General features: G+C 54.7%; 2 protein-coding genes across 28 annotated transcripts in view; both read left to right on the plus strand.

The window, feature by feature from the left end:
* The window catches only part of TPGS2 (tubulin polyglutamylase complex subunit 2), an 821,754-nt gene that overhangs the window by 264,832 nt on the left and 529,498 nt on the right, over positions 1 to 27,424 (plus strand). The gene's annotated exons all lie outside the window — the stretch shown is intronic.
* Positions 1 to 27,424, plus strand: part of CELF4 (CUGBP Elav-like family member 4) — a 320,949-nt gene that overhangs the window by 218,104 nt on the left and 75,421 nt on the right. For 15 of the 27 annotated variants that reach the window (XR_007721063.1, XM_050767262.1, XM_050767286.1 and 12 more), the window contains exon 3: positions 23,063 to 23,141. Coding sequence is in view for 26 of the 27 variants with exons in the window: in XM_050767262.1 (XP_050623219.1) it covers positions 23,063 to 23,141 (79 nt within the window). In the remaining variant the exon portion in view is untranslated. The remainder of the gene's footprint in view (positions 1 to 23,062; positions 23,142 to 27,424) is intronic. The other 12 variants (XM_050767266.1, XM_050767289.1, XM_050767273.1 and 9 more) reach the window with 1 other exon arrangement.

Here is a 27,424-nt window from a genome sequence, read left to right on the forward strand (position 1 = left end):
TGGCGGGCCAGCGGGACAGGCACAGCACAGTTCTCCCCAGGAGGGCGCCATTTGGAGTAATCAGTTTTTTAATTACTAGTAATTAAGTGTATGTAACCTGCCCAGCTGCCACTCCAGGAACTGGGACAGAACTCCTGGGGGCTCTGGGGGTCAGGCATGCACTGGGAGCCTCAGAGCCCGTTCAGCCACTTCAGCACTGAGGAGGGTGGGTAGGTGGGTGGTTTGGGGAGTGCCAAGGTGCCCAGGAGACTGGAGAGGCCTCAGCCTCAGGGTGGGCTGTGCCTGTCTCTATCAGGGGTCCCCAGCCTCCCTGAGGCCTGTTTCCATTATCCCTTCAGCCTAGAGCAGCAGGACACCTGCTCAAAAGGTTCTTGAGATGGGGTTCCCGACCTGCAGCTTCCTCCCCCCAAGCTTCCCAGGCCTTCACTCACTCCCGAAGGAGTCCTCCACTGAATTCCCCAGGCTGCCACTCCACCCTTAAGAAAGTCTGCCCCACCCCAGCCCAAAGCACTCAGTTCATTTTAATGTCTACTGAGCATCTACCATGTGCTGGTTGCTGCAACCGAGGTCTCTAAGGCCATGCCGCCATCCCTTAGGGGAGCCTGTGTCCCCTACCCCACCCCCAATGCCCCAGGCTCACAGAGAGGCTGACTGTGGCCAGGGCCCAGCTCTTGGCTGCTGGTCTTGCCCTCTGTTCTGCCCTCTCCCTGTCCCTCTGTCCACTTCATCTCTCTCCCACTCCTCCACCTTATGATGCTGTCTTGCATTTAGGGTCTTTTGCAGAACAATTAAAATGAGTGAAGGGAACCTTCTTGCTTTCTTGCAGTTCTTATTTGGGGAATGGGCTGGTGCGGGTAGCCCCTGCTGAGATGACACATGGCCTAACCTAATGATCCTTTAATTAAACCCATCCTTTTAGGAGCTCTGCACACCGCCAGTTGTGGGGACTCCAGCCCCTCCAGAGACAAAGCCTCCCGAGGCACCCAAACTTTACTGCCCGCCTCCACACCCATTCTCCAGTTCTACCTCCCAGCACATTCTACATGCTGCAAACATAGACTCGGGTCATCTCTGGACAAACAGGAAGCAGGTTCCAGCAGGTGGAGCAGAATTGGGTGCTACAGGCATTGATGGGATCAGGGAGGGCTCACTCTCCTCTTAGAGTCTGCAAAAAGGGCAAGGATTTTCATGTGCATCCCTAGGGGGATGAAATCCAGGATGCTGCAAGGCCACCAGCAAGCTGTACTGCCAGGGCGTGTCCCCTCCCCTTGGCAGCTGTTCCCCTCATCTGTCAAACAAGAATGGTGACAGCTCCTGTCTTCAGGTTCACGAGTGTCTGCATACCTCTGAAAACCCTCTGCCAACATGTAACATGGGGTTAGTGCATGGATAGCAAGACACAGTGAAAAATACAGAAAGCTGTGCACATATGCGTGGTGACTCTGGCTCCTTTTAACTCCAAGGGAACAAGCTTTCATGGCTCACACCAAAGCCCTTCCTCACCTCAGCAAAGACCAGTTCTTCCAGAGTCTAACTGTAGTCTCTCTTGCTGTAGCCAATGTATACTGCTACCTCTCAATACTTCCTAGAAAGCAAATGGCTTACCTTTGGATTTTAAAACCCAGGGAGCCACTATACTTAATGTTACTTCTTTCTCCCCTGACCCTGCCTCTGCCCCGTGGCACCCCAGTGCTGTGGCAGTGCCTGCCAAATTTCTAGGGAGTCACTTGTTCTCTGTTTCATGGGTTGCTTGCCATGTGTAAGCCAAGTCTATCCTCAACACTTGCTCTCTGGACCCCATGGGGCAGGCCAGTGGGGAAATGTCCTCCTCAATGATTTGGTTTTTACCTGGTGCTTACTGTGGATACCCAGCCCCATCCTACTACGCAGAACTCAACCTCTCGAGGAAGGCTCATGAATGAGCTACATCAAGCCAGCAGTGGATGAACAGTGTGGAGCTGACAGTCCTGGGCAATGGGTGATCAGAAAAGGAACAAAATGGGGATAAAAGGTTGATGCTAGGAGATCTAATGGGTTTCCTGGAGAAGGGGGCTCTTAGATAGAAGTCTTTGAAGAATGGGGAGGAGTTTGGTTGCAGAGAGACCATTCCTGGCAAAAGGAACAGCCAGGGTTCTGTTCCTTTTGAACCCTGGAGGGAGGGAAGAACCAATCGTAGTGAGGGGTACCAGAGAGTTGGGAGTGGACAGCCTGATAGGAGTGAAAGGTGAGGGTTTGGAAGTGGGGAGTCTGGATGGGGTCTGCTGCAGCACATGTGCACACACCAGCTTGTCTGCACACGTATTCTTAGAGAACCAGGGTTCGCAGGGCACGGAACACGAGCAGCATCCAAGTGTCATGGCAAGGAAGAGGATGCGGCATGCCCAGACCGGTCACTCTGAATACACGCACAGGTGCTCAGCTTGCAGTCAGGCAGTCCCTTCCTGCACTCCCACATATACGCACACACCCCCACATATACACACATATGCACCACATATACCAGGGGTGGGGTGGGAGGCGGGGAGGCTGAACACAAAGCCAAGCCTGGCCCGCAACCCTTAGACTGCACCCGGGTGCCATCTGGTGGTTGTATGGAGCTCTGCACCCTCCAAGATTTCAGGCTTTTGAAGCCTTTGGGATGTCACACCCGAAAGTGTCATTCTCCTCCCCACCCCATGTCTAAACACACACACACACACACACACAGAGAATTAACACCCATTCTCAACACAATGGCCCACACCCAAATGCACGCAGAGCCTCACAACAAAACTGCTGCAGACACAGATGCAGTCATTCCCATGCACGCTTCTTTTCTACCTCTTCTCACCAACTAAAACTCAGGAAGTAAGAGTAGATGACACTGCTGCTAGCCCAGCATAGGCACAAGCACAGCGAGCTTCTCTGTGTTTCCAGAGGCCTTGGCCTGTTCTCAGCACACCAGCGATTCTCACCTGTGGTCACACAGTGCATACCCTTCCAGCTCCCACATTGACCTGGTGCCCACACGTTTCATTTCCGGGATCTCCTCCTTCAGTGTAAGGTTAGGAATGGCTCAGCAGGCAACTCCCACGGGGATCATGTTCCCACAGACACCCACACGCCATGGGGATCACCAGGGACATAACATAGAGGTGGGGGGGGCACCACCCACAGAATCCTTCATGCTGTGACCCAGGGGCCTTCCTTGCACTAGTAGGAGTGGTGAGATTCAACTTTTTTGCATTGGTTTTTGTCCCATGTAGCTCACAACACATCTTTATCTACATTAGCTCAGTATGCATTATTATTTCCCCCGTTCTTTCCCAGATGGAGGCACGGAGGTTCAGGGAGGTTAACTGGCCTAGGGTCTCACAGCTAGGAGACGCCTGCAGGAACTCCAGGCTCCCCCACTCGGCCTGGACCCTGGCCTGCACTCCCTGGGGAGACCTGAGGCCCAGTGGAGCTGTTTGCAGTCTGGGATGAGGAAGGGGTACAGCTGCAGAGCACAGGGGAGGGTGGTGCTCACTCCTCACTCCTGCCCTCCACTACCTCTCAGAGGCCTCCCACCCTCTGAGGCAGGCCCTGTTTCCCACCGGGACGCAGCAGCAGGAAACAGAACATGGGTCACTTTTTCTGAGCCCCGCTGTCAGACTCTTCCACCCTTGTACTCTCCAGGCTTAACCTGCTCAGAGAAGGTTGCTATCTTTCTGGGACCCTAGGGACTGCTGGCAGGAGCAGAAAACTGGGGAGGAGGTGGAAAAGCTGCCATGTGCCTGGTGTGTGTGTGTGTGTGTGTGTGTGTGTGTGTGTGCACATGCTGTTATCTTTCCCCAATCTAAATTCCTACATGGATACAAAATGGCCACAGCCCTACCAGGACACAATTGCCAGGGATGGCTCTAAGAGACTAGGTTGAGGGGCTGGAGGAGAAGAAAAGGTTGTGTGTGGCACCAAGGATGAGCTCCACTGTCCTCCTGTCCTCCACCTGAGAGGAGATTGGGACACACACACACACACACACACACACACACCACCCCCAACACCAAGCACCTCAGAAATCCATTGACAGATAGATCACAAACAAGAAGAGTATGCAAGTCTTAGCAAGGAGACCCAGATGAGTCTGAGAGTTATGGGATTAATCAGGAGAGACTTCCTGGAGGAGGAAGATCTTGAGCCTAATGGCATCAGGGATCCATTAGAATGATAAGTGCCTGCTGTGAGGCAAGCATTGTTGGATTGAAACCTTCACCATCCTAACTCCTAGGAGCACTTCCTTTTGTCATCATACAGTCCTAGAGTGAAAAGGAACCTAAGCGGTCACTGGCCCAACTCCACCCTAGGCAGGGTCCCCTCTGGAGCATGCTGGACAGCAGCCCACGGGCTCTGCCGGATGGAGCACGGTCTTGGGGCAGAGGACACTCTGAGCTTCCAGGCAGCCTGTGCCCTTGTTGGAGCAGGAGTTCCTGTGTGAACCGTCTGCAGTGTCCTGACCCCAGAGCCAGGTGGGAAGCCCTTATGCCCTGCACTCGCTGCCTTCCAGCGGGATGCCCCTGTGCCTGCTCAGGCTGAGTGGCCCCATCTCCTTTAACCCTCCTCGTGTGAGGTGGACATACTTCTCCTGTGTCTGAACACGCTGCAGATTTTGACCTAAATGCCACATCCCTGTGTGGGCTGTGGCCCGGACCACCCCTACTGTCAGCAGCACATCGCATGCTGAGCTGGCTGCACAGCGTGGCACTTTCCTCCCACTCTGGCCCTCTGCGATCCCAGGGCTGCTGATTCTACAGACCAGAGCCCAGCCTGCTGTCCCCTCCAAGGCCCCCTGGGAGGACACACAGCCACACCCATGGAGCCTGGTTATTCAAACCATGATGGATCCATTTCCTGCACGTGGTAGCCAAATCCTGCCCTGAAACCTCACTTCCTATCTAAGTGCCCTACTGAACCCACACTAGTGAGTCTGAGTGGCTGGTGCCCTTCCCTGCTCACCAGGGTGTTTCTTGTCACCATCCCTACTTTAAGCAATTGTTCTAAAGAAGAGAAGTTAGGCATTTCTTGTATGAATGGCTGGGGACTGAACAGTGGAAGCTACAAGTGTCTCAGATGTTAGCTTGATATCACTGAGGGAAGGTCGAATAGTCGAAAACAGCTGACTCATGTGTGGAGTGAGTCTCCAGTCAGTGGAGGCATTCAAACCAGGGTTGCCTGTGAGATGCTGCCAGTAGCTTGTGCCTGGTAGGATTAGAGCCCTTGCATCTTCTCTGAGTCTGTGATTCACTGTCATTGTCATCTGCGTCAGCATGGACACATTCTTCAAAAATAAGACTTCTTTAGCGTGACCATCTGAGAAAACCCAACACACCTCTGCTCAGGGATCTCAGGCCGGCCGCCCCTGGTGTACAGAAAGCCCACTGACAACTGGGGTCCACCCTCAGGCCTGTGGACTGTGAGACGGGAGGGAACTCAGCCCAGGAATACTTGTTGAGTGAATGAATGAACAAGAGAATTAATGAATGAACAGCCACAAGACCATGTCCCCACTGAAGCTTCTTCCTGTCCCAGGCTCATCCCCAATTCACAGAACCAGCAGGCTCCCCTCGGACTCCCCCACTGTATGAGGACCCAGCCCAGGACCTTGTGAGGAGCACTGTCATGTTGGCCCTGGGACCCCAGTGACGTTATCACCTGCTCAAGGAGTCCCCACTCAGTCAGGGCTGAGCCCAGCCCAGCTGGCACAGGCAAAAGCCTGAGAGCTCAGAGAGCCACTAACCAGCTTCTCACTCTCACTTGACGTGGCATTTCTGAGGTCAGGATGGGTGCCTCAGCCTGGGTGTTGGCTGCACTTCGGCAAGATTTCCTGAGGCTGGGGTTGGTAGGAAAATGTGTGCAGACATCCACCATCCACCCACAGGCTAGGCACTGTGATGGGAATCAGGAAAGGGGGAGACCCCATTTCGCCCTCATGACAGTGGAAGCTGCTGAGGGTGTTAAGGAGGAAAGGGCCTAATGCAGCCGTGCTAATAAGGATTAATGTGGTGATGGCAGATGGGGGAAACAGCAGGACATACAGAATCCCAAGTCACTGGCAATCCCAAGGCTGGAGTGGCTGCGCCTTGGGAAGCTCAGCCCTTACCCTTTCCCCTTGCCTTTGCCCCCTGCCTCCCTCTGCTATGTGTTCATTCATTGGCAGGGGCATGACCATGTGCCCACACGTGATAAATCCAGCAAGATGCCACCCAGGCCTTTTTTTTGAGACAGAGTCTCACTTTGTCACCCAGGCTGGAGTGCAGTGGTGCAATCTCAGCTCACTGCAACCTCCACCTCCCAGGTTCAAGCGATTTGCTTGCTTCAGCCTCCCATATAGCTGAGATTACAGATGTGTGCCACCACACCTGGTTACTTTCTGTATTTTTAGTAGAGACGGGGTTTCACTATGTTGGCTAGGCTGGTCTCAAACTCCTGACCACAAGTGATCCACCTGCCTCAGCCTCCCAAAGTGCTGGGATTACAGGCTTAAGCCACTGTGTCTGGCCACCTCTCGGACCTTTGCACACACATGACTACATGCATGAGCACACTCATGCTCACACAAAGGTATCCACCTATCCATCTGCATGGACCCACATAGCCGAGCTCTGGTGAGCATCCTCCTTCCTCCAGGCGCCAGCCAAGCCCCCACTTTCTGGTCAAGGGATCCATTTGGGGGACAAACATTCTCCCTCCCCCACACAGAAGCAGTGGCTTGGCAGCAGGGTAAAATTTATCATCATTATCCTAATATCATCTCCAGGCTTGGCAGTGGCAGCAGCTAAAGAAAATACCAAGGCTTAACTTGGGGTGTGCAGGAGAGAGAGGCAGGAGATAGGAAATATGATTTATGATGGAAATCAATGCAATCATAATACTTTGTGCTTATAAAATTGGGCTGCGCCTCCTGTGCCCACACAGCCCGCATCAGCTCTGCCTGTCAAAGGAGGCTGGGAACCCTGGGCTCTGGGACCAGGACGGATGCAGAGACCCAAACGATGGCCACTGCCCATCCTCTTGCCTGGTCTTCCTTGGGGCAGTGGGGGTTCAGGGCATTGTCCAGAGATAAAGGTGGAGGGAAGCAAATGGACATCAACCTGGCCCTGGGGCATGGCGCTGGGCACAGTTGCCCATGTGGCTTGCTCTGCTCTCAAAGCCACCCTGTGAAGGTAGATCACACACACACACACACACACACACACACACACACACACACACACACACACACACACACACATACACACACACACGGGGCTCCTGCATCTTCAAGTCCATGAAATGAAGCAAGAACACAGAGAACTTAAAATCTTTTATTTTGAGTTCAGGTCACCAGTAGTCATGGCCGAGCTAGTCATACTGTTCCCATGACATCACGTGGCCTGGTGCCCAGTGGAGCCCAAAGATTATAGGGGCCTGCCATGACATGGGGTGTGAGGGGCCCCTAGAAGGCTCCATTCCACCCAGAACAACCCCCCCACCACCCCAGCAACCAGAATTCCACCGTTAGCAGTATCTCTTTGAGCTAAGCAATGTTTTACACAGGTTATACGATGGTGGTGGTGACAGTGACAGACGTGCTGATAACGGTGACAATGATAGTGGTGACAATGGTGTCAGTGACAGTCATAGTGACAAGGTAAGGTAACAGATGATGGCAGTGACAGTGGTGGTGGAGGCAGTGACAGTGGTGGTGACGATGGTGACGGTGACATGGTGGTGGTGACAGTGGTGGTTTTCCAGATGTTTGTTGCAAACATGGGGCAAGGGTCAGGTTAAACACAGACAGACATTTCAGGGAGAACTGGAGATAAACTTGTTTCTGCTTCACAGCTTTTCTAGAAGAACTGAACCAAGAATCCTGTCCCTGGCATGGTGGCCTGGGAGAGGGTAGAGGTGGAAGTAGGTAGAGTGACCTTTCCTTCTGGTAAACTTGAGCATGAGCATGCTCTGTCACCGGGTGGCAAATCTCGCACTGTGTGACAAACCATTTGTGCTGAAGATAAAGGGGCCTGGGTGATGGGAACATGACTTCCAAGGCAGAGGACGCTGCCACCTGGAGATGAAGTCTCAGTCATGGAGGGGGCCTCCTTGCAGGGGCATTTCCTCCGCAGGCCCTCCTGGAACATGCCAGGGCTGTAGTCAGATGGGTGAATGAACAAATGAGGGAGGGAATTAATGAATGCCATCGGGAACAGCTGCCTCCTGGCGGCACCTGCTGAACTCAGCAGCCAGGGAAGAAATTAGACCCTGAGAAGGAGGGGCTGAGCAGGAGAGCCGGGTCTCTGGGGACACAGGAGCTGTGCTGAAGGTGGGCAGTATTGAGGCCAGGCCATCTCAGGAAAGGCCCTCAGGTGGCTCTGAAGATGGGGAGAATCTCAAGGGGAGGGTGTGAGGCTCACCATGGGAGGCAGTGGGTCTCGCCAGTCTCCCCACCACATTCTCCTCTCTCTCTACCTGTGGGACACTGGAGCCCAGGCCAGTTGGGCCCGCACCGTTAGCTTCCTGTCCTGCCCTCCAGACCCCAGGGCCACCGCAGACCTGTTTCTGACCAGTGCCCCTGAGCCACTGAGGAGGAAGCAGAGACAGGAGATGCTGCCCGAGCAGAAAGGATGTAGCATGGGAGGGTCGGCAGACAGACCACCAGGCCTGTGAGCGCCAGGCTGGGCAGGTGAGCAGGGCACAGCTGGAGGCGGCCAGGGCCTAGGAGGAACAATGAGACAGAAAGAAATGAAGCGAGATGCGGCCGAAGCCCCGGGTCATGGGGCCAGCCCGGCAGCCCTGCCGGGGGTCGGAGTGACAGCGCTGGCATTTCGAAGGGCATCCCAGGGCCAGCGCCTGCCTCGACGAGACCTCAGGAGCTCAATAGACTTTCCAAACCTAATTAGTGTTTAATGGCCTGGAGAGACGCCGCATCCACCGTCATCGGCCACGCGCACACCGGCCAGCTTCAGGTTCTTAATTAACCTTTAAGGAGATGATCTGCTGGTGGCCGCCTCAGAAGGCCACATCCATCCCTGCTGGCATGCATGTGTGCCAGGGCCTGTGGGCTCTCTGGGCACATGTCACACATATGACTCTGAGGGTGACCCCGGCCACCCCCTCAAAGCAGGCTTTCGGAAATGGTGGGTGGACAAATTCCCACTGAGGTGTCCTGGACTCCTGGCTGGGGGCCTGGGCTTGTGGAGGGGAGGCCATGCTAAGAAACTACGCAGAATAGGCCACATGGGGTGGCTCATGCCTGTGATCTCAGCTTTGGGAGGTCAAAGTGGGAGGATTGCTTGAGCCCAGGAGTTCGAGACCAGCCTGGGCAACAGAGACCCTTCTCTACGAAAAAATTATTTTAAAAATTAGCTGGGCATGGAGGTACATGCCTATAGCCCCAGCTACTTGAGAGGCAGAGGCAGGAGCCTGAGCCCACTGCACTCCAGCCTGGGCGACAGAATGGGGCCCTACACAGGACAGAGAAAAGGAGAGAGGAGGAGACTGGCCCCCACCACAGCCATGAGAGGCGCATTCTGGCTGTGAGCCCTCCCTGAGCAAGGCTCCTGGGGCCGGCTGTGGGACATGTGGCCAGCAGACTGAGGAGATGGGCTATGATCTGGAGAGGTGGGGGCTGCTCCTCAGGGCTCAGAAGTGTGCTGCGAAGAATGTCAGAGGAGGCTGAATGCAGGACCTTCAAGCCTGAGAGTATGAATGCCTGGAATAGAGTTGGAGTCCAAGCTGGAGGAGCAGAAGGTATTGGAGGGAGGGAGTTGGGCCACTGGGCAGTGGCAGTGATGTTCCTGCCACAGCAGACTGGGGTTGTCAGGCCTTGGACTGGAGGCCATGCCAGGGAGAATGACCAGTCATCCAGCATGTGTTGAGGACAGGGGAGAGGATGGCAGTGGAGGTTTTGGAATCACCTCCAAGGGAGTGAAGGTTGAAGAGAGAGCCACAGGCAGAGTCTCTAAGGGGAGAGGAGAGTGGGGCAGGTTTAGGGGTAGTGCATCTATGAAAACCCTGATGTTCAGGGGTCGAGCAGGACCTGAGCCGTCTGCCCAGACACAGGCCAGGGAGGACAGGGAATTCAGAGGAGAGCTAGAGAGGGCACACTGGAGGCCAGCAGGGGGGGCACGCCTGACCACACTCCCACACTTACACGGCATGCACATCACACACCATACCTACACCCAGTCACCCCCACACCTACACACACACGCGCACACACACACTGCACGCACTGACATGCATACTCACACATGAACATACATACACATGCATGTGCACATGCAACACACACCTCACACACTCCTAGTCACCCATTTTCATGGCCCACCTGCATCCTTGCACACACACTCACACGCAGACCCCTCACCACACACTCCAGCCCTCACACACACAGGCTCACGCCCACACCTGAGCCTGACACCCTTGCAGGCAGTGCCCGTGACCCAGAGACCCCAGCGTGTTCCAGGAGGAGGGCCGTGATCGATGCTTATTAATGAAGCTGCCCCGGAGATGGCTAATTGATGGCGGTGCGCGGCTGTTGTCTGGAATTTAACCCGATTCATCATTAGCCTGTTGGAAGCTGGAGAGCTGTGTTAATTAAGGCCAGGAAAAGAGACTTGGACGAGCTGGCGGTGCAGGCTCATGTTAGAAAACGGGAGGGCAAGGGGCAGAGGGAGGGAGGGGGAAGCAGAGGGAGGGAGGAGAGAGGGAGTGATTAAATCTAAAGCCCAGAGACAAAACAAATTCCAAAAAGCAAATGTCGGTGCCATTTCTAGGATGACTCAGGTTTGCGCTTGGCCGGCATCATCAGGCTGTGGCGTGGGGATTAAGAGCAATTTCCTCTCGATTTGTCATTTACTTGGTGTGGGCCTTGTTTTTTCTTTTAACATGCCTGGGGACTCTCTCCTGCTCTCGCCAGGCCTAGGACTGAGGCCCAGGAGCCACAGGAGAGAGAAAGGAGCTGTCCCCCTGGGTCAGAGCAGGGTGGGGGTGGAACCAGGACCCCTTTCCTGGCCGTGGAGAGGCTCAGCTTACAAACAGAGTCCACAGTGCCGGGGGAGTGGAGGGAACAGTTACACAGGGGAGGGCTTGGATGGGGAAAGGAGACTGGGCCCTGGATAACACAGACAAAGGTCTCCGTCCAGCCGCCAGGGGCCACAGTGTCACTCACCCCCTTCTCACTCCCACCCAGCCAGTGTGCTCTAAATCTCCGAAGGCAGTGGTCCCACTGTGGGCTGGGAAGGGCCAGTCACAGATGAAGAGAGCCCCTTGCCAGGCCCAGGACCCCACATCTGAGGGCTCCTAGTTGGTTGTCAGCTGTCAGGGTGACAGGCCCAGAAACCCAGGGGTGAAGGGAGGCCTGAGAGTTTAGAAGGAAGACACTGAAACCTCAGGGCTACATAGTGGCCCAGCACTGGGGGCAGCCTCTGGAAGATGGGCTTGAGTTGCGCAGTGGGGCGCTGGTACCAGGCAGGGTGGATGCGGGGAAATGCATGGGAGATGAGTTGGGGCCAGAAACGTCTCCTTTCTAATCACTAGAGCTGGCCATGCTGGATGAGGACGCCCCACGCTGAAGGGAGCCTAACTCCAACACTATAGGTATGTGAGCAAATGCCCAAGAGCCATACATCAGAGGTAGAGAAGGGACTTTCAGGAGAGTGGGAGGTCAAGTGCAGGACTGCGTGGCTGGGCGTTCAGGGAATCAGGCTACAGTGCACAGCCAGCGCCCAGGAAACACGGACCCAGTGCCCTCCCCACAAGACCCTTCTGGATACTGGGTGGTGGCTCCTGTGGGGAAGAGCCACTCATGTTTGCTGCGCCACCCAATTCTATAGAGCAGGGCCTGGCACACAGAGGTGCTCAGTAAGCGATGGAGGGATGGATGGATGGATGGATGGATGGATGGATGGATGGATGGATGGAGTTTGTGTCCCATCACAACAACAGCTTCAGTGCTGGTAGACCAAGCAGAGAGGGCAGAGCTGGGGCAGGGTGGAGGAGAGGCAGCGCAGGCAGAGTGGGGCCATGAGAACCCAAGTTCAGGGTGCATCTTGCCTCTCTGTGAGGCGTGGCCTCCCCACCCCATTCTCAGCTCTTCCCCACAGAGTCCAACATCTTCAGTTCAGCAGAGTCCAAAAGAGCCTGAGTATTCCAGAGTGGAAAGGAAAAAATGAAATGTCAGGTATTCCTCAAAGGTGCCGGAAATACTAAGAAAGGCAGGGAAGATGTGAGAGGAGGAGAAATAGGAACAGGGGGACGAGGGGGAGGAGAGAGAGAAGGGGGTTGAGGGGCAGGAGGGAGAGGGTAGCTGTCGCTTATTTCCTGGTGCCAGGCACGATGCTCAGAGCTTGGCCTGAGTGATCACATTTAATCTCCACACCCCATGAGGGGATATGTGGATATGCTGGAGATGCCTCTCAGAGGTTAAGTAACAGCCCTGCCTTGTATGAGCGAGTATATGGCAGAGCTAAGACCGAAATCCAGGCCTCACAACTAAATCAGGGCCTGTTTCATCAGAATTATCTATCCACCGCTGTTATTTAAAAAATTGCACGCCCTCACTCCCCCACCCTGAAGAGGGTTAGTGACCCAGCCCGGCCATGCCGGCTAATTAGCTTGGTTACCACGGCAGCAGATCTTAATTAAGACCACAAGGATCCTCCCACCCTTGCCAGTGCAGCCCTGGCGTGTTCGCAGGAGCAGCAAAACGGACGTGGGGCTTGGAGACAAAGAGCCCTCTGCCCTTGGCAGTGCGGGCCTCAGGGAGCTCTGGCTGAGAGGTAGGGGCACGTAAGCCCAGCGGCAGCATGGTCACGGGTCCACCAGTTCCATCTTGGTGATTTTCATGGTGTCCTTCTACCTTACCTGCCACGTGCGGGAAGCATCTACCCACAAATATGGCTCCAAACCCCTAGCAGGGAGGGGCTCCCTCCCTCCCCCTGGGAAACCAGCAGCGGGCTTGGGGCTGGACCTCTTGAGAGACCTTTGACCACTGTGAGGGGCACCTCTTTTGTTTGTGCCAACCCAGCCCTGCTGCTTAGGTGAGGGGAAAGCATTTTGTAGAGAGATAGGAGAGGATGGAGGCTTGGAGAAGGATGGGAGAGAGTGGTGAGAGCAGAGAGAAGGAGGAGCAGGCAGCCCCAGCCGGCCCACCTGCAGGCTCTGTCAAGGCTGCTCGCTGCTTCTCTCTGGACACTGCCGAGCAGAGCAGCCTGTTGCATAGCAACTGCCTGGGCCTATTTGTGGGGGGGCTGTACCAATGAGGCTACGTGGGCTGCAAAGGGTGCCACCTGGACCGAGGCCACTGTGTCCCAACCCACACCCTCCAGACCCTTTGCAAGTGGAAGGTGGGCAAGGCCTGGCTTGGACTGGAGTGAGGGGTCATTCCACAACCAAGAATGAAAGGCAACCTGGGGAAATTTGGGCCAATTCATCAAACACCTCTTATGCATAAGCTTTAGGCTCCTGTCTTCCCACAGGTGGGGAAGGCACCTAGTGCCAAGGTGCTGCTGGTCATTCTTGAACTGAACAAACATTTGCCCGGTGTCTCGGGCACCTCTGTCCAGTCACCTCTGACCTCCTGCACGCGCAGCTGCCTCCTTGCTCTTTCCAAACATGGTCCTAGTGCAATGCTGTTTGCAAACTAACAGGAGTTCCCGCTGCCCACTCTATAAGCTCAGACCCTCCACGGCCACACCAGATCCTCTGCGGCCACACCAGATCCTCCCCACTTCCACCTGCCTGCCTGTCCTCCCACCCTCGGCTACTTGCCGCATGAGCTTTCACACCCTGCTGGCCCTTCCCTCCTCTCTCCTCCAGGTCTTTGGTGGTTATTCCCACCCCTACCCCATCCACACCCTGCCCACCCCATGAGTTTGCTCACCTGACTCATCAGGTTTCAGGAAGGACTGAAGGACTTGAGCCCCGTCATGAGGTCAGCAGAAGGTGTGCAGCATGGGAAGGACTTGAAAACTCTCTCCCACTACAGTTCGCTCAAGCCTCCAAGACCCGAGTGCACACCCCCAGCCAGGCACACAGCACCAACCCACACACCTGACTCCTTCCACTCTGACTCAAAGCCAGCATGCCCAAGTCCAGTCTGAATCCCCGCCATATCATTATCATACTCGGGAGCCTGTGCAGCTTCTCAGCGACCTTCCCATCATCCCCTTGAGGGCTACTTTTGACAGAAAGTGAGTCCAGAGGCGATGACTGGAAAGACGATAAGTGTAACTGGGTGGACCCAATCACAGAAGGCTTGCTGGAGGAGGAGGCAAAGGCTTGTGACTTCACTTTGCAGACACAGCTATGAGAGGAAAGGTGAAAAATAGAATGCAGCCAGTATGGGGAGATGGTGAGACCTGTCTGCAGATTACCCTGACACGACCTCAAGTGCTTTGTTTGAGGGACAGCGCGTCAGGGAAAGAAGGGACAGCCAGCCCCACCCAGGCAGCGCGGCGCTGGAAGTCTGAATGAGAGGGGTGAAGAGCAGACAGGGCCTACATGCTGGTATGTGTCCTGACCCGACAAGCATCAGATGGCCTCCTCAGAGTGGGGAGTGGGAGCAGAGACCAGATTTATTAAAAAATCTTATCTGGAGGGTTTGCATTTTAATAGACTCTGGATTTGCATATTTTAACAATAACCTCCGGTTCTTCTGTCTGGTCGGTGCTCACTGGCTGTCTCTCTAAACGATGATCGCCACCGCTTCAATAAACCCTTCCTAATCCAAAGGTGAAACACGCCACTTTGCTGGAGGAGGGAGGATTAAAGGGCCTTTCTCTTTGGGCTGGAAACAAGGCTGTCCGGTGGTGACCCACTTCTGGCCTCTGGGCACTCTTGCTGCAAGGGCCCGGATAAGGCAGGAAGGAATGAGGGCCATGACAGGGTGTGATGGAGGATTCAGTCATCATTTGGTCAGTACTTCCTGACCATCTACGGTGCATCGGGGCCATGCTGGGCCCTGCGTGGGCCTCAGGAACTCCTCAGGGTGGAGACAAACAGAAAAATAAATCCATAAATCTGTCAGGTGTCTCTGAAATCACTGCTGAGGCTATCCTGGAGTCAGAATTTTATGCTGACAACAGACGAGATTTCTTGAGTCTCTAACCCCTCTCTGTGGAACACACCATATGCGATTTATTAAGGAGGTAATTAAAGCATTAATATATTTACAACAAGCTAGGAATAATGTGTGCCGCTTCTGCGGTTCCCCTGGGATCTGGTCTCACTAGGGGACTGCGGAAGCCCTCAGGCAAGGGTTCATTCTTTCCTCCCACAGCGACTCCAAGCCTACTAAGCACAGCCCCTGGAATTCAACAGGGCCTGTGCTTCAGACCCTGCCCTCCTGGGACTTTAAACAAATAATTTCATCATTAATTAATTTGTTAATTACAATTTGCTAAGCGCCGGGAAGACAAATTTCTGGTGGAGGGCAGGGTCTCTGGAGAGCAAACCCACCTTTGATCCCCACAAGCTCACTGGTGAGTTCTCTGTCCTTATTGAGTTGGTTGCATCACCAGGCTTTTATCCCTATGGCTGAAAATTGTTGGTCTATCCCCTCAAAATCGTACAAAGCTTATCTTTAAAAGATGGACTGATGATCTTTCTGGAGATAGCGCTAGTGCACAGACCTGAGCAATGCTTAAAACACCTGATGATCCACAAAACACCTGATGTCTGGTGTGCGCAGATGAAGATGGGGACCCAGAAAGGCACCCCCAGGTCAGCGTCACGGGCAGGCAATCCGTGCTGTCACACAGGGCCCACACTCAGAAGATTCCCACGGTTGGGTTTCATGCTCTGCAATCTCCATCTTTAAATTCTTAACACTTAATCTTTGAACGTGTGCTTTGCGAGTGAAGTCCATGGGGCTTGGAGTCTCTGCTCATGCACAGTTCAGCCTCTCTCCACCTGCCCGGTCCACCCATGTCCAGTGTCCCACCTGCAACCATTGGTTTCCTTTGTACCAGTCAGCAGTGGCCTAGGCACAGGTTAAGGGGGTCAGCGTTGGTCACATTCACCCTATGGTAGCCCAGGCTGGCCGTGCTATGCCACATCTGGCCAGTCAAAAGAGGCCATGACTCAGCAAAGATGAGCCTATTGCCCAGATACCTAGTATGTCCCAGGCACAGAGTTTACAATACCCTTGAAAGTTTCCTGTCCACTGTGGGTTAGGGCTGAGGGCCCATGGGAAGAGGTGATGTCTGGCTCTACTTCTCAGAGCCCACCCTCAGCTGGGACTTGACACATCAGTCCATGGCCAATGAGAAGGGAGCCCAGCAATCCTCAGGCCCAAGCTGCATCCCAGGTTGCAGGTGGAACTCCAGGGGCCTGTGAGGGTCCCCGTGTCTGAGGCAGAAATCCCTTGGGAACTTCTCCTGCCTGGGGGACCTCTCTTGCAGCATTCCTGAGTTTGGCTTGCGTTTCCAGCTGAAGGCATCCTCCAGGCATAAGCTACAAGATACAAACTGTGAAATTTTGGTGACTCTGCATAGGAGGTAAATGCTCTGATATTTGCATTTAAAACTGGCATTGCACAAAATAAAGATGAACTGTAAAGTCTGTGCTAATAATTTAAAATTTATAGTTTTCTTTACTTAAAGTGACATCAAATAGCAAATAAAAAAATCCCAGGACAAGTTGAGAGAGTGAGCAAGACCAAGAAGGAAAGGAAAGGCTTTATATTTTAGTACTGTAATGACACTTTTTATTTTGGCACTTGGAACAACGGGTCCTGCAAATTATGTCTGTTTTCTCAGAGCAGTGATGCTGGTGGGATTAGGACACAGACCCTCCCAGTGAGCTCTAGCGTGCTGGTCTGCTGATTCACTGTTTCCATGACCATCCTGTGTGCTGGGGTGGGGTTGGAGGGCAGAGCATAAAACCTGCATTCTCTGGGTGGATACGAACTGGTGTTGTCCTAAAACACCAGAGTAGATGACGAGCAGGGCCAAGTCCACACAAGCGCATCCACAAGTAGGTGGTCAAGGACTACCCCTCCTCAGAGACCACACAGGAATGGGGAGGTAAGAGCTGCCTTCCTGGTGAAGGCTGCAAATTATGTCTGTTTTGGGAAGATACAAATCTGTGTCTCCGGTGGTATTCCTCTGAAGCTTGGCGAGGTGAGCCCTTCTGCTGAGCAGGGAGCCAGGTATCTTCAGGCTCCAACATGTCCCAAAAGGAACCAGAAGGACCCTCAGCTCTGATGTTTGAATAGTCACTCTGGAGAGCATTCTGGCCATCCCATGGGCCAGTCACCTCAGCTGTCAGCATCTATCCTCCCTCTCCCCAGCTCCCTGCAGGGCATCGGTCCCCATCTTCCAGTGCAGGCTGACCTTTGTTGAGAACCTGCTCTTCACATTTCTTCTATGATCTCATTCAATCCGAATCCCCCCGCTCCCTCCACAGTGAATTCTTTTAGGATGTCTGTGATGTCACACACCACTAATCAGGTGCACACATGTACTCCAGGGAAGAAGCACAGTCCTGAGGTTGCCTCTGGGGATCCATGAGTAGGGGCCTGGATCTCCGCTCTTGTTTGTGAACTAAGTCTCTCTCCATCTCCATCTTCCTTTCTCTCTCTCCCTCCCTAGTAAGGTAGGGGAGAAGAGACGTGTATAGGCAGGAAAATGTCACTCACCAGCCCAGTGAGCTAGCCCAGGTCATACCAGGACCAGGAAAGGAGTAGTAGGAACCAGTGGGGTGAATCAGGGCCACCTTCTCAGACAGAGAGGGGCCCCCTGCACCCTGGTCCTCGGGGAAGGAGGCAGCAGAGACCTGCAGAGGCTGGTGGGAGTAGACTTGGCAGCACAGAACCAGAACCAGAACCAGATGCAAGAGGAGGCAGGGGAAGCGGCGAGGTTGGGAGGGAGTCAGGAAAGAGCAGCTTGGCCTGTCTGTCTGTCTGCGTGCCCACGAGCCACAGGCCTCCCCTTCCACAGGGAGCCACACTGGACAGGTGAAGCCTTTCGACCAGCTCAATCATCGTATTTATTCTAATTGTATCGTAATCGTCCCCAAGGAGGCTGGTTCAAATGAGCTTGACATTATTAAAATTTTAATGCCCGGTTTTCATAGCTGAATGAATATTTAAAGGGTATGTCCCAGCTTAAGTTATGATGATGAAGAAATTAATGGAATGTCTTGTTTAATGCATGGATATGTGTTGATGCAAAAAGTGGCAGAGGGATGGGGCGGGGGAAGGGAGGCAGAGCCTGAGTGGAAGAGGAAAGGGGCATCCACCGGCCCACGCCTGCCACAGGCGGGAGCAGAAACAGCTTTAGGTCTGGGCCAGGCCCACTCGTTTCCCCAGAGCGGCGCTCGGCTGGAAGTAGAAACACAGTCCACAAGGGTTTGTGATGTCCCCAGAGGACCGACCCCAGGAGCCTCCAGAGAAGCTGCAGGTAGCTTGTTCCTGACCCAGGGAAGGCAGGTCTGGCTCACCAAACCCCCTTCGGGCACCTGGAGGAGGACACCAACTGAAGGCCGTGGGGCATCCATGGGGACACTGAGGACATCTCTGAAAGAGAATCGGCAGGGAAGGCTCCTGTGCCCCAGCCCGGATTCCCAGCAGCCACAAGCCCCAGGGCCCTGCGGGGAGGACAACGCGCTAGTGGAGAGGAATGGCTGACAGAGGAGCAGAGACGGGGGCAGGAAAAGCACCAAAGGGGTCCTGAGGCAATGGCCAGGGTCCCAGGGGGCAAAGTTGCAAGAAGGGCAAGGAGATGGCACCTGGCCTTCGGTCTTCCTCCTGGTCTCGCTCTTGGCTCTTCCCTCCTCTCCTGACTCTTGCCCTGACCTCTCTGCTCTCCTTCACCCTTGCCCTCTCTGGCATTCTCTTCACCTCTCCCCTTGCTCTGTCATCGTGCTCTGCCTTGTTCTCTCCCCATCTCTGTTGCCTGGCCCAGGCTCCTCTCCCAGGACAGATGTGCTCCGTCCTCCCTCTTCAGGGCAGAATCAGGGCTGGGTGAGGCTGGCCGAGGACTAGGGGAGGGAGGGAGGTTTCCCTTCAGGCTGGGGCCATCTGTACACAGCCTGCTCCAGCTGAGAAATCTTCCCAACCAAGCCTGACACTTTATTTCTGCTGAGAATTAAGAAAGCACAGGGTCGTATATTATCTCACCATCTAGCCCGGCACCTCTCTGACAAGCCCCTCAAAGGCCGTCTGGATGCTGACCACCATCAGATTATAATGGGACGTGAAAAATGACCCCAGGAGCCATGGCTGCATGGGAACCAATTCAATTCTCCTTTACCAATCTGTTTAGAGCACCCTGTAGGTGCCTAGCCCATGGCTGAAGGCAGCTGGGAGGCTGGATAAGCCCCCATGTTCCTGCTGTCAGAAAGCCCACAGTAAAACTGGAGAGAAGCAGAGGGGCCTGTGTGTGAGGGGTGAGCCCAACAGCACACCATGGAGGAGGTCTGCCTGCACCATGCAGGGACTGTCCGGTTGGGAGGGCTCCTGGGGCAGGGATGCTAGGCCAAAGCGTAACAGGCGCCCAGGTACCAAGGACAGTGGGGCTGGCTGCCTGCAACTGGGGTGGCCTCTAGGGCGGAAGCCTGCACACATAGGGAGATTTCATTTGCCCAGTTTAATTTACCATGGAAAATGGGACCCATCATATCAGAAATAGCTCTACCCTGGCCATGCCAATCCGCAGGACTCACCCCAGCTGCTCTCGGGCCCAACCAGAGAAGACTGGCCATAAAACACAGAAACGAGGTGCCAGGAAAGGAGTCTCCTCCAGTGGTCCCAGCCTTCCTCCCACACAGGATGAGGCCCCTAGGGATGTGGGGTCTGCCTAGCATGCTCTGGCCCCAGGAATGGCATCACTTCCCAATTGGGACAGAGCAGCAAAGCCCAACAGATTCTGGTTCACACTCTTCTGCCTGCCCCTTCTCAGCCAGGCCTTCCTCCCATCCTTGCAAGGGAAGCCTGAATTCCCCATCTGGCTCCCTGCCCCCCTCTTTTTCTCCCACCCCCCTGGCCTCTGCTTGGAACTTTCCTGGACCATCCCAAGCCCATTCCACCTGCTTCCAGCATCTCCTAAATGAGTAGACAGATGTCAGGAGTCCTGGGTTCATCTTGATATCACCATTTACAACCTTTGTGACCTCAGGCTAACTTCTTAACCTCTCTGAAACTCCATTTCCTTTATTTGCATACATCATAGGAGAAGTTGCGATGATCTAGCAATGTGATGCGTATAGCAACTGTTCCTGTTCTCAGCGGTGTTGTGGATCCTTGGGGAGGCCTGGGCTGCCTAAGCTCCACCCCTACTTGCAAATCAAATTCCAGCCTTGAGTGTACCTTTTTAATGGAAAATGTGGAGCTACTTGTAGTACCCTTCCCAATGGGGTACCAATCAGGCTTCATGAACTAGGGGGCTTATTTGTTGGTTAGAGCTGTCATAGCAAAGTACCACAGACCAGATGACTTAAACAATGGAAATGTATTTCTCACAGCTCTGGAGGTTGGAAGTCCAAGATGAAGGTGTGGGCAGGATTGGTTTATATGAGGGCTCTCTTCCTGGCTTGAAGATGGCAGCCTTCTTGCTGTGTCCTCCTATGGCCTTCTCTGTGTGCACATCCCTGGTGTCTCTTCCTCTTCTTGTGAGGACATCAATCATATGGGATGAGGGCCCTACTCTTATAACTCCATTCAACCTTAAGTACCTCCTTAAAGGCACTATTTCCAAATACAGTAACATTGGGGGTTAGGGCTTCACCATATGAATTTTGGGGGGACACACTTCAGTCCATAACAGAAGCCAAGTGGACTAGGCTCAAAGCATGAATAGACTGTCAAGAGGAGGAGGCTGGGAGGGACAGCAGGGAACTTGCAGGCCCAGGGAATGGACCTGGGGGAGGAAGGTGCCAGGATGTGCGGTGGGACTGGTGCAAGAGGTGTTGGGGCCAGATTTTGGCCAGGGGAGTCAGGCAGAAAAGATACTTGATTTGCTGGCCCAAAGAACCTGGCCTTGGTCTCCCTTTATGGGATAGGTATTTTTCCCATTTACTTCTTCCTTGGTCCCCTCCTCCTGGAGCAGCTGAGGTCAAATGAGATAAAATATGACAAAGCCAAAGGCCATTGTATTGGTAGCACTCATGTGCCTACTCATCCTGGCTGAATCCCAGCTCCGCTGCTTCTCAGAGCTTTGTTCTTCTCATTGAAAAGATGGATATAATAATCCCTACCTCAGAGAATTGTAAAATTACATAAGCAGAAAAGCTGTAGAAATCTGTCCAAGAGAACATCAGGGCTGGAACTGGGTCCAGGTCAGTCCTTAAGATCTGTTTGGGGGAGAAGAACGCCGCAGGTTTCAGAGAAGGGAAGGCTAGGAGGGCGGGGCATTCCAGGAGGACAGGGCAGCCTAGGAAAGGGTGAGATGCTGAGTCCCAAGCAGTACTGGACAGGGAACCAGGAGCAACCTGGCTCCCTCCTGAATCACCTCTCCCATAGCCAGATGCCTGGGTGGCCTTCTGGAAAGGAGCTGGTTCACAGGGAAGCCAGGAACTTCATTACATTCCTCCTCCTTCTTCCTGTGATTGGCGTTTGTTGTAACATGGCAGTGTTCTCTGCTGCCAGGACTTGGGAACAAAGCACCTTGCTTCCCCTCAACTCCATAAGGGATGTCAAGTGGGGACCTGGTGGTGAACAATGACACCCTGGTCCCTCTTGCTGGGCTGGCCCCAGCCTCCTCCCCTGCTGCCTCTGGCTACCTGTGCCTCCTTCCTTGTCGGCTGCGTCCTGCCTCCCATCTCTGTCCTTCCCGGCCGCAGCTCTGCCCTTCCCCTGGCCTCGTGCTCACCTTGCTGAGTCACAGGCACCCATACTCCCCCACCCAGTTGTCTTGATGCAGCCAAAACTCACTTCAAGTCCTAGACCAGAAGGCAGGAGGAAGCTTGTGACTGGCTGGTCCAGTCGCTGTACGGGAGGGAATTGGCAACGGAGGGTCTCAAAGTGCAGGACAGATATGCAGAAATCTCCCCGCAGGCCCCGTTTCCCAGCCGTGTCCTGCCACATGGTAGCCTTGGGAAGCACCTGAATGCCTCTTGGCCTCAGCCTCTCCATCTCTTAAATGGCGATGTTTGTACCTGCCCCACTGCCTCTCTGAGTCTGAGTTTGTGAGAGAAATGCAGATGCAAGAAAGGCTCGGGGAGGTGCGTAAGGGCAGAAACACTGGTGAAGACATCAGGTCCAAATCCGCTTGCTTGATTCTCCTCATGTTTATTGCTTAAAACATGCTGAAACCTCTGGGCTGTAGAGCCCACCCTGGTGCCTCTCGGTGAGCCTTGAAGCCAGGCAGCCAAGCCCGGGATGCTTGGAGTCCAGAGACCCCTAGTGGCCTGAATGGGCCATTGACACAGATCCCCAAGAGGGAAGACAGGCTGGCAGGCTAGGGGAGTCAGGCGTTGCTCTCCTGTCGCCCTGGCACCCAGACACCATAGGGGACAAGTAGCTGTGCCCACTCTGCGCACTCCCTGAGAGAACAGCCCGAGTTGCAACCAGGAGCCACAGCCCTGAACTCTGCTTTAACCTTGGAGCTGGATGGCCCAGAGCGTTGGCCACGCCTGACCCACAGGCCACATCTACCAGCTGGTAGGTGCTGGGATGAAGCTGGATGCCCTGGCCTGGGTGGGGTCCATCTGCAGCCAGCGACAGCTCATTTCCATAAAGGCAGATGTCTTGAGTGAACCAGGGCTGAGCCAAGGGTGTACTTTGGGGACACAAAGGCCTGTGCGACACAGGGACGGGCAGCATTTCTGTCAACCTGAGATTCTGCTATCAAAGGCTAGCAGGACCTGCTTGGAGTAGGAGGAGGAGGCACCGGTCTCCTGTCCAGAGACACACTCCTGAAAGAATGGGGCCACGGGGCTGTGCCGTTGAGGGCAGACGGGCACTGCTTTGGTGAAGGTGTGTGTGCTTGCGGCAGCGTGTGGGAGCGTGTGTCTGTGGATGCAGTCTGTGTACCTGCATCCACCTGTGCGCCTGAGTGCTGGGTGTCTGCCCCTCACCCACAGGCCTGCTATAACTCTGTCCCCCTGTGCTCTGTTGCAGATGAACCGGCCAATCCAGGTGAAGCCTGCGGACAGCGAGAGCCGAGGAGGTAGTAGCTGCCTGCGCCAGCCCCCTTCACGTGAGGGCCCACTTGTCTCTGCCCCTCCCCTCCCCTTCTCACTCCTCCCTCCTTTTCCCGATGCAGCAATGTGATGCAGCGACTCCCTGCCTCCTCCTCTTGCCCTTCTGGGGATCTCATGGCTGAGGGTTGGGGACAGAGCTTTGGAGCTCTGGGTGACTGGTGTGGAGAGATGAGGGAAGGAGGGCGATTGGGGTCTTCCAAACGGTGGGGTTTCTGCCTCTCTGAGTAAACAAGTGCCATGTCTCGGGGCATTCTTCTCCCCCCCGTTAAAATACCAAAAAGGGTGTGCCCACCTCGGTGTTGCCAAGGAAAACCCCACCGTGATGGGGCTTGTGCAGTCAGAAAGGAGACAGGAAGTGGTCGTAACTGTGCCGTAGGAGGATTCAGGCCACAGGAGGCAAATCTGAGTGGCCCATGGGAGTGTGGGCACTCAAGGCCAGCGCTGAGGCAGAGATCCTGGAGATAGAGGCAGTCAGACAGGTGTCTGGAAAGGGACAGAGGAGAAGGACACAGCCTCACTCCACAGACACTTGTCCCAGAATGTGAAGCCCACCGGAGACTGGCTGTGGAGAGGCTGGCTAAGGGAATGCCACCCCTTGAGGCTCACCCCTGGAAGGGCCAGGCAGATGGCCAGCCAGGGGCAGCTCCATCACCAAGTGACAGCATCCTCTTGGCATAGTGCCTGTGTGTCTGTACTGTTCCTCCCTCCTCATCCCAGTCACAGAGTAACCAGGGCCAACCCTAGGCACAACCCTGGCCCTAGGCTCCCCTAGATGAGATTCAAACATACTCTGACATTAAAAGAAAATGAAAGGCAAGGACATGGCAAAGAAAATACATCCAGCATCCAAGATCAGGCCTCTCTTACCTAGGCACTAGCTCCTCCCACAACAAACTGCCCCCATGATACAGAGTCCATCACACCTCACCTGTGGGAGAGGAACAGACTCACCAGCACAATAGCGTAGAAGAATGTGCAGGCTCCTGCCAGGTGCCCCCTTCCAGGCCCGCCTCCTTGGGGAGGGAGGCATTGTCCTTCCTGATCACCAGCCCCCGGCACTCACACTGAGCCTCATCCCCACTGGGCCCTGCCCAGACGTTGCTCTGAACTGAGCTCTCAGGCACTTCCCCTGGGAAGGGGGCCAAACAGAGGCTCCGAGCAGGTGAAGAACCCCCAAGTAGAGACTCTGTCCTCTCCACCAGCAAGGGGGTCCAACCTGAATTCCCACAGAGAAACAGCCAGGCAGAGAGCCAAACAGCCACACAGAAGTGGGACACTCCCAGAGGACAGACAGGCGGTGGCTCCCCACCTCCAGCTTCCTCCCACAATGGGAGACACCTTGGCCGCTCTTCCGCCACAGACAGGAGAGGCCCAGAAAGGGTTCAGAAAAATCGAGAACACCCATGAGGCCTCCAAGGGGAACATAAGGAGTTGGGGCCTTTTGTTGCCCTGAGAAGGTGACATTAGGTACAGCCTCCAAAGTGGCCCCAGCCTACCCTTCCTCCCGCCGGGACTAGGGTGTCCAGTATGAGGGTCCAGGTAGTAAGATGGGACAGCCGGTCACAGCTGCCCTCCACCTCCCGGCTAGGAGCTCTTGGCTTCTGCCAACCCTGCCATGCCCTGGGCTCTGACCTGAGTGTCTGTGTTCACCACCCTCCCCTGGCCCAGGCCCAGCACTCCAGGTTTCTCCCTGCTCATTAGATCAGCCAGGAACTGAGGAATTTCTCTCCCCTTCATTTCCTCAGAAAGTTTACCGGGAAATCAAGGGCAAAAAGTCAAGTAGGCGAAAGCTACTTGCAAATTTGGAGAGCCAGTTGTCCTGGAAGGTGCTGTGGTGTGGCCGCTGGTGATCCGCTCATCCTTGGGGCCTGGGCCTGCTCAGAACACTCCTTCATCCCCTCAGTCAGGCCTCTGCCCTCCAGCCCCAGCAGGGCACTGACCCAGGCACAAGGCCTCTAGGACTCAGGCCCCTCCTAAGCTTGACCTCAGATCCTACCCACTAGGGCTTGGGCTGGTGTCTTGGTGCTGCCTGAAGGGATCCCACGGCCCAGGGCACAGACACACCTCCTCACACCCACGGAGTGCTCCGGTCCTAAGGACCCTGGTAGTCAAGGTCCAGTTGGTTGAGGGGTAAAGATGCTTCAGGTATGAGGGGCCCATGTGAGCGAAGCCCACCTGGTTTGTGCTGCCTGCTCCTGTCCCTTCCTTGGCAGTGACAGGAGTGCCATCCTCGCTCAGCCTCATCCAGGGCACATGAAGCCCACAGCAGTGGGAGGCGTGTCTCCTGGAGACCGTCACCCAGGCACACAGTGACCCACCTGCAGCCCCCTGTTCACACGGCCCGGCCAGGAGGCAGTGGCACAAGGAAGCTCTCACGGATGGGCAGGAAAGCTGGGATAGTAGGTGCCAGCAGCAGTTCCGGAGAGGAGATCCCCCGGGGGGGGCAGCCAGAGGCCTCAGGGAAGGTGGCACTTCTGGTCTTGCAGGTGGGAGATCCCACAGCTGGAGAAGGGAGAATGGCGTGAACAAGGGCCACCAACCCAGGCCTCTGAGGGCCACAAGAAGGCGCCATCTGGTGCAGGGCAGGCAGGTCAGAGTCCAGGCCATTTTCTCCAGCACTGGAGAGGGATGTCTGGAATCCCCTCTGCCCAGCAAGGCCGTGCTGGGCTCTAACTCAAACCTTTCTCTCCCTGAACTTGCCTCAGAGGCAATAGCTCTCTGACTCCAAGATGCTAACCTCATCGGCTTTCCCCCATATATCTCCTGCGGCTGACACTCGCCCCGAACCAGATTAATCAGCTCTTTTATTCTTCTTGCAGCAGAAAGTGGGGGTGGGGGGAGGTGGGGGACAGCCAAACCTAAACATCTATCTATTAATTGCATATTCAATATTAAACAGCGAGATGGCCCTGAGTCAGCACTATCACCAAGCTGTGTGTTTTTTTTTAAAGAAAGTTAGTTTAAAATAATTTAATAGCCATTAAATACCTCTGGGGAGAAGGAGAAGTGGGGAGAAGTGAACATTTTAAAAGATTAAAGAAATAGGCAACAGGATAGGGGAATAGAGAGAAGGAATGGAAGAGGGGTGGAGAAGGTGGTGTGATGGCAGCGGGCAGGACGAGAGGAGAGAAGGGAAGGAGGTGAGAAAAGTAGAGAGGTGAGGGGAGAAGCGGCAGCAGGAGGAGGGGGAGCGAGGCCTTGAAGACAGTGGGTGAGGGAAGACTGGGGCACAGTGGTGTCGGGGGAGCAGAAGCCGGCAGTGGCCGCAGAAGGAGGGGGAGGGTCAGCCCCAGGCCTGGCTCAGCAGTGAGCCTGGTTACGAGTCCCCAAAACCCAGAGGACACAGGACACCCGTCCCCAGCTGCCCTCCAGGTACTCTTGAATGCTCGTAAGCAGCACAGAAAGATGTCTTATCTGCTTAGGATTTGGGCAACATGTGAGGGCCTTTGGCCAGGGGGCAAGAGGAAGGCTTCTCTCCACCTCACCCAGCACAGAGCGGGCTGCAGCCCACTGCATGGCCATATCGTGGTTCCACCTTCTCATCCCCCATCTCAGGCCTCTAGACACATTCCTGGTCACATCCACCCACATGTATGAGGTGTGGGGGTGTCTAGGGACGCGCATGGGCAGAGTGTTGGCAGGTCTGTGTGCACAGGAGTGGCTTTGTAACTTTCAAGGCTCCTGTCTCTGACACGCATGGATTGCTGGCTGAGGATGACAGGCCACTGTCCTATCAGGAGCAGTTCAGGGAGCTCTTTTTCCTTTGGTGTGAGGATAGTGCCAGCCTTGCCTCTGGAGGGTTTGGAGTGGAGATACAGGTACAGAAGGAAGTGGAGCTGGCGCGTGTTTGGCTGGAGTAAGCACCAGGAAGAGTCCAGGAAGGGTACAGGATGCAGTTCTTGTTCTGGTGGAAGGTTCTTATCCGGAATGAGCTCCAGCTCAGGCACACCACCTTCTCTGGGTCTCCATCTCCTCACCTGGGGGTCTCAGGAGTCATTAACCATAAAGCTGCTATTTACGGAACACTGACTGAGTGTTAGGGATTTTATGGATATATGGTTTTGTTTTGTTTTGTTTTTGAGACAAAGTGCTTTTGTCACCCAGGCTGAAGTGCAATGGCACGATCTTGGCTCACTGCAACCTCCGCCTCCAGGGTTCAAGTGATTCTCCTGCCTCAGCCTCCGGAGTAGCTGGGATTACAGGTGTGTGCCACCACACCTAGCCAATTTTTGTATTATTAGTAGAGATGGGGTTTTACCATGTTGGCCAGGCTGGTCTC

Source organism: Macaca thibetana, chromosome 18 (genome assembly GCF_024542745.1).
Source record: "Macaca thibetana thibetana isolate TM-01 chromosome 18, ASM2454274v1, whole genome shotgun sequence".
In the NCBI taxonomy this organism is placed as follows: domain Eukaryota; kingdom Metazoa; phylum Chordata; class Mammalia; order Primates; family Cercopithecidae; genus Macaca; species Macaca thibetana.